Below are 7,430 nucleotides of genomic sequence, written 5' to 3' on the forward strand. Positions count from 1 at the left end.
TTATTGTCAAAACTGACCAGCAGGCCTTGAGATTCTTGTTGGAGCAATGGGTGGGAACTATGGCTCAACAAAAATGGGTTAGTAAGCTGATGGGGTATGATTCCGTCATTAATTACAAGCAAGGCAAAGAGAACTAGAAGGTCGATGCTCTCTCTCGCATGGGGGATAATGCTGAATGGTTATTGGCTATGCTAACCTTTCGTACTCGGGAGTGGGTGGATTAACTCAAAGCTAGCTATGAAGAGTTGATGGAGCTTAAGGAAATTATAAACATATTGAAGGGAAATGAGATGCCACCCAAAGGGTACCAACTTCAGCAAGGATTGGTCCTAAAAAGAGGGAGAATTGTAATTGTATCTGACTCTCTATTTAAGGGTAAAGTTCTTCATTACATTCATGAAAACCCTGCAGCGGGAGACTCGGGGTATTTGAAAACCTATCAAAGGGTTAAGATGGATGATTTTTATTGGAAGGGAATGAAGAAAGATATTAAAAAAATGGTCTGAGAATGCGACACATGCCAGGCTGTCAAGTATGAGATGACCCCACTAGTTGGACTATTGTAGCCATTGCCCGTCCCTCATTAGGCTTGGACTGATATCTCTATGGATTTCATAGAGGGTTTACCTATGTCCCAAGGGTTCAATGTGATCTTAGTGGTGGTGGATCGGTTTACTAAATTTGGCCACTTCATACTTCTCTCACATCCCTATGTGGCTTCAGTGGTAGCCCAACTATTTACTAACCATGTATTTAAATTGCATGGTCAGCCTAGATCAATAATGTCAGACAGAGACCTTATCTTCCTAAGTTCTTATTGGAAGGCCTTTTTTGAAACACAAGGATCTGCTCTCAACAACAGCTCAGCTTATCACACTCAATCTGATGGGCAAACAAAGACCTCGAATAAGTGTCTAGAGGGCTATTTGAGGTGCTATGTAGGAATGAAACCACTTAAATGGGCTCAATGGCTACCCTATGCAGAATGGTCATACAATAATTCCTACCATACAACCACAAAATTGACCCATTCAAGGCCTTGTATGGTTACCCCCCACCCAAACTCATTTCTTATGTGCTCGGGACATCTTCAAACGAGACAATGGATCAAACACTTTGTAGCAGAGACTAAATTTTAAGTATATTGGAAGAAAATCTTGAAGCATCACGGAACAAGATGAAAGTGTATGCAGATAAAAAGAGAATGGAAAGGAAGTTTGAGAAAGGACATTGGGTCTACCTATGATTACAACCATACTGATAGAGTCCCTGGCAGATCACCACAATTTGAAGCTCTCTCCACGCTTTTATGGGTTATTGTAGTGCAAAACATTGGAGAGGTGGCTTATTGTTTGGACTTACCGAGGCTTCACAAATCCACACCACATTTCACGTGTCCTGCTTGAAGAAGAAGATCGGTGCTCAGATCCAACCTATAGCCACACTTCCACTAGTCAACACACATGGGGATATATAGCCCGAGCCAAAGGCTATCGTGGACTACCGTATGAAATGCCATTGACATAGAGCAGTGATGGAGGTTTGGTTAAATGGTCAGGAGCCACGACTGAGGACAATAGTTAGGAAACTTTATGGAACCTCCAGCAACTCTACCCTCACCTTGTCGCCAAGGTGCTCTAAAGGAGAGAGATGTTGTCAGGATCCCTAGAAGTGAGAGAATGGAAGAGGAGAACAGATGGAGGTTTGAGGAAGAAGAAGCCTTTGAAGTTGTTTAGTTCAAAAGTGGAGAACTCTAAACGTTATCGTTCTATGTCTTAATGGGATGCTGCGTTTTGGAAAAATTAGTAATGTGCTGCATTTTGCACTACCTTGTTATCTACATAGTAGGCATGTAATAAAACACTGTGTTTTAGTTAGATAAAACGTAACGTGTAGCTACTATGAGTCTTTTCTGTCTCTTTACTGTCATATTAGTCTTTGCCTTTATATGTTATGTGCGTAGTAGAGGAATTCTGTTAGGAAGTGTAGATAGTATTAAGGGGTAAGGAGAAAAATGTTTTTGGTTTGTCTAAAATCTTGAGAATTTTTTGGAACGCCCTAGAGGTGGGATTGCCTCGAATAATATTTGTGTTCTTCCTATCGATGAAGTTTGTGATTTCCATTAATTCCTGGAAGTATTGAACTCTCTTGTTGTATGATTTCCTTAATTTATTGTGTTGCTCTCCACTGGATTACATTTTGTGGAAAGTTTAACAACTAATCCCCCATTTGAGTGCTTTCGTGTCATCGTGGTCCAAGCCATTGCATTTCCTGGGCACAAGAATTTTGACAATTCGATCCAAACCCATCACCACATTCTCCTTTACATCTTCAATCGGTAGTTGAGGCAGAACATAAGTTCTTTATATTGTAGAATTAGGCACTGTGGGCAACTTATTGTCTCTCATGACATGGTTTCGCTTTGATTCCTTGTCTTCGGGCCTTAAAGACTTCTTGAATTCTACATGGGCTTGCAATTGATGCTCATACAAGACAGTCAAGGCTTTCATCTTCTCTTTGAGGCCATGGTGTGGATTTCTCAGAGGAAGACTCACATGGGTGTATTCTTGATTAGATTTAGGCCTAATTCTCTGATATGGGTTTGACTTGTTTCTTTCTAGGTCAACAATTTGAGACCCTGCTGATACAGGCATTCTACGAGTTTTTTCTTGCTATCCAAACATGCCCAGAAGGTATTCTCGCCGACCCAGTTGGTGAAACTGTTCAAAAAGCTAGAAAATTCAGAACTTTTCTGAGAAATCCTCGAAAACCTATATGGGAAAATCAGCGCACAATGCAGAGGGACGAAGCTAAATTTGCAACACAAAACTTATTCAAATGGAGCAAGAGGGAAGGAGTTGGATCGCATGTGATCTTGAATGGGTTTTTTTTTGGGGGGGGGGGGGGGAATAAACAGTAGTTAAAAGAAAATGGAATTTGAAAATGAAATTTTGAAAATGAGAAATATTTTGTTGATACAGAGATGGACTAATCACTTAACTTTTATTATTATAAAAGTAATTTAATATATTATATTAAATTATGTTAATTTATAAATTTTATTTTTATGAGATATTTTTGTGAACACTTTTTGAGAGAATAGAGGCTTTGTTATTGACCGCTTTGTTAAATTGTTATTGTAATGATCAAAATATTGTCACGGGTAGTGATAGAGTTATTACTCTTTTACTACCTATTTACTACTTATAGTATATAAATATATATATATATTTTATCATTTTTAAGTATTTTTTTAACATTCTTAATTATTAAAAAAAATTAAAAAATATATAATTTTACTAATATTCACTTCCTTAATCATTAAGTAAAATTAAAAATAAAAATAAAATAAAATACAAAAAAAGTAGTAAATAGATAATAAGAGGATAGTAACCTTATCATTTTCCTATTGTCACATCCTAACCTTTAAGAACTATTGAGTCTAGCTGCAAAGCTTGTTTTAAGAGCAATATTACGTATTATACTATCTCACTTTTATAAATATGACATTTTCCATTATCCTTGGATCATCTCTTACTTAACAAAATAAAAAATTAATTGAAAATAACATCTCATCATAACAGGATAAAAGTAAAATGGTGGTGTACGAAATATGTAGATTTTCCTTTTTCTATTTTTTTTTTTTTTTTACTGTATCAAACCAGTTTGTAATTCTAGGGGTGGGCAGTGGGGCCCCGCCCCCCGTTACCCCGCTACCTCGCGCCTCCCACACCAGGGTGGGGGGCGAATTGACCCCAACGGGCCCCGCCCCCGCTCCGTACTCCTACCATTTTTAATATAACAAATTATAATTTTTAATATTTATATAAATATATTGTATATAGATATATACAATTTATTAAAAACTTGAATTCAATTTCAAGTTAATGGATTGCCTTAACCTCCTAGGCCAACCATTATATAGGAGATCAAGACAATACAATAGTAATAATTAAGCAAATAATATTTTTAGACTAAAGAATTTTTTAGACAATAGATTGAGCAGGGGCGGGGCTAGGTGTGGTTTCAACCCCACCCCCCCGATAGCAGGGCGGGTAGCACCCCTAGTGGCTAATTAGCTTATTATTTAGAAAAAAAAAATTATGGCGTTCTTATTACTACTGAATCATTTTTCTTTAAAAAAAAAAATTTATCAAAAGTTGATAGACAATGCTACCTCATCAGCTCACTCTTGGAAGTGAAATGTGAGTATGGTATATAATAATATTATAAAGTCTCTCTTACTATTTATTTAAAACAGATTTAATTATAAAATAGTTATTAATTTATTATTTTCTATTAATTATATATGCCATCTCGTAAATTAGTTCCATAAATTTTGACTTGGTTCAGCTTGGTTGTACGAATTTCTACCCATCGACATCGCTTACCCGGGTAATTATATTAATATTACATATGGTTGTTAATTCATGGGATTCAATATTTGTACTGGGAGATATAAGTGATAATGAGACAATATATAGTTCATAGGAGGAGAAAAAAAAAGAAAAAGAAATCAACCCTACAAGTTTTAGAAATATAAGCGCTACCAATAAAAAATATATATATATATTTACCCCCAAATATATATATATATATATATATATATGAATAAAATTTCTCATCAATTACTATTCACTAACTCACACCTCACGCCTTACAAAAAACACTCCACACTTTATGAAAAAAAAAAAAAATCTATCAGGGTGGGGGTGTGGGAGTAAAATCCTATATATATATATATATATATTTAAAATTTTGATGGAATTTTAGAACATTTCAAGCCATTAATTTCTTGGATATTCATGATGTGTATAATGAACTTTTGATTGTTTTCAAAATTTCAGATGGAGCAAATTAATATTGTGGCATTCAACAGTGATATTCAAGAGAGTATAAAATATTACAATTACACCTATACCAGCCATCAGAGAATTACAAAAGTCCCATATACAACAATAAAAGGCCACCACATGAATCCATTCAACCTGCAGCCTGAACCTCCCAAAGGAGCTGCAAATATTAGGTGATTCTGATTCCAGTACTTCCCCTGATCTGTACTCATCTTGGCATTTGGAATTCTATCAGAAGTAGCAGTTTCTTGTTCACATGATTTTACCCCATAAGGAACACTGCTTTTTGGCGACATCAATTCAGCCTGGTGACATAAATTCGGATTGTTCCAAACTCCAAAACGCTTTCCAATTTTCCTATAAAACCATTCTGGGAATTCAAGTTTCCCTGTCAAGTTGTTTCCATTAAGGTAAAGAGAACTAATACATGGTAAATTAGATGCCAGCCCTGGAGAGATATTTCCTGAAAGATTGTTGTTGTTGAGCCCCAAAAATCTTAGCCTTTTCATTTCTGTCATGGACTCTGGGATTTTCCCTGTCAAACCCATGTAAGAAAGATCTAAAAATTCCAAGTTCTGAAGATTTTGCCACTGGATTCCATAGAGATCACCCCCTATTGGGTTGTTGGAAATCACCATCTCTTTTAAGGAAACCATTTCTCCAAGTGACTGAGTCAAACCCCCAGAAAGATTATTTCTCCCAAGGTCCAAGACTGTGAGATTCCTCAGGCTTCCAATTTCAGTTGGCAGCTCTCCCTCTAACATATTGTAACTTAAATCAAGCTTGAGGAGTGAAGTCAAATTCCCAAAACTCAAAGGCAATACTCCAGATAGGTTATTCCTGCTAAAGTCAAGAATTAAGAGCTGGGTGAGCCCTCCATAACTTGCTGGAATCTGACCCAAAAACTGGTTTCCACCAAGGACCAGTCTCCTCAACGACACTAAATTGCCTATCTCTGGAGGAAGTTCACCTGTCAATCCATTTTCTAGCAGCACTAGAGATTGAAGCTTTTTGAGGTAGCCAATGGAGTTTGGAATTGCTCCAATGAGACCTGGGTTTGATCGAAATTCCAAGGATTCTAAACTGTTTGTGAAGTTTTCCCAGTTTGAATTGGGGATTCTTACTGGGTTTTGGTGTGGTGAAAAGAAGCAATTGAAGAATGAGAGTGTCCTTAGGTGCTCGAGCATGAATAAATGATGTGTGAATTTGGCTCCTGATCTACTACACCGGAGAGAGTTTTCATAAACTGGTCCAATGTTTACTGCACTAACATACCAAAATCCATCGTAAAGATCACAGGAAACTCCCTGTACAAGAATATTATTGTCCCAATCAAATTTTAATGAAAAGGATAATTCAATCGAAAATATATACATACTGCATGTACTAATTAATTACTGATATTCTATACAGCCTAAACCTCTTGCATGCATATTTCATGCAAAATTTTTTGTATGATCCTAATTTTTTGTTTGGGGATTTAATTCGTACCTGTATTGGCGTCCATCCACAAGGGTCTGGATACAGATCTGAGCCATTCCACATCGTCCCCACAAAACCTTGAATGGCAGAATAGAGGGCTTCTCGCTCTTGTTTCTGCATTGGAGCTATTGAAATTGTAGTCATGTTTTCTTCCTGGCCTTCAGTACACATGAAAACAAACAAGCTGCCAACGAAGACAAATCCAAGAACCATTTGAAGTACTGTCGAAATGGAATTCTCCAATATCGCCATTAATTCCAAGACAGAAAAAAGAACTTGAAAAGGAAAAAAAAACAAAACCCAGTTCTAATCTAAAAGGCTGCTCAAGAATTCTTCACAAAGCACAAGACTATGCGAAGAAATTAGAAAAGTTTGGATGCTATAATCATCAGTCGATGTAAGGGAAAGAATGCAAGCACTACTCAAGAAAACACATGGAGGAGATTGAAATCTGCCTTGTGCTATATGCTAATTAATTACTACTGCTCATCAACAAATTATAGTACTCGGAAACCAACGCCGTACGTACGTCTTTGAAAGCCAATAAACAGAACAAAGTACATGAAACACTGCTCGAGGCTGGAGAAAAAAGAAGCAACAATGATGGCAATAACTTTAATAATAAGACGGCTATAGGATTGTAGGGAACGAAGAAGCTGCTGGGAAAGCTTTTAAACAAGATTCCTAAACCATACGATCGATCTGGTAGTGATCTCATCATGTGGTGTATCTTGTGAGCCTGCATGTGCATTTATTTTAACTTTTATGTGAGGCATTAATTATATGGTCGCTTTTAAATACTGGGATTGTCGCTTTTTATAAAGACATGATTTACTATAAATTTGGGTGACAAGTTTTTATCCGAATTTTAAGATTTTGATGGATAGATTTATAAATCTTAAAGGATATGTTTGGAAACATAACTATTTTAAGATAATATTTTTAAATTAATTATTTATTATTATTTATAAATAATTTATTATTATTCATAAATTATTTACTATTATTTATAGTATCCAAACGGAGTTTTATAAAATCTTAAAATTCTGAGCAACTAAATAAGTCGCATAAAGAGTTGGACCTAGCCTTAAATGT

General features: G+C 36.0%; 1 protein-coding gene across 1 annotated transcript; it reads right to left on the reverse strand.

Moving 5' to 3' along the window:
- Nucleotides 1-4,879: 4,879 nt before the first annotated feature.
- Nucleotides 4,880-6,977, reverse strand: LOC108994563 (piriformospora indica-insensitive protein 2-like). Its single transcript, XM_018969814.2, has 2 exons — nt 6,345-6,977; nt 4,880-6,160 (listed from the first exon to the last, which is right to left on the reverse strand). The coding sequence occupies exons 1-2, from the start codon at nt 6,585-6,587 to the stop codon at nt 4,928-4,930; spliced, it is 1,476 nt and encodes a 491-aa protein (XP_018825359.1). The 5' UTR covers nt 6,588-6,977; the 3' UTR covers nt 4,880-4,927.
- Between the last annotated feature and the right edge of the window lie 453 nt (nt 6,978-7,430).

The sequence above is a fragment of the Juglans regia genome, chromosome 15 (assembly GCF_001411555.2).
Source record: "Juglans regia cultivar Chandler chromosome 15, Walnut 2.0, whole genome shotgun sequence".
Lineage (NCBI taxonomy): Eukaryota > Viridiplantae > Streptophyta > Magnoliopsida > Fagales > Juglandaceae > Juglans > Juglans regia.

What these genes read in the sequence shown, in the direction of transcription:
- LOC108994563 (XM_018969814.2), bottom strand. Translation starts at nt 6,587, where the DNA reads ATGGCGATATTGGAGAATTCCATTTCGACAGTACTTCAAATGGTTCTT. An exon ending in GTGGATGGACGCCAATACAG is followed by an intron (nt 6,161 to 6,344) that starts GTACGAATTAAA and finishes ATTCTTGTACAG; the next exon opens with GGAGTTTCCTGTGATCTTTA.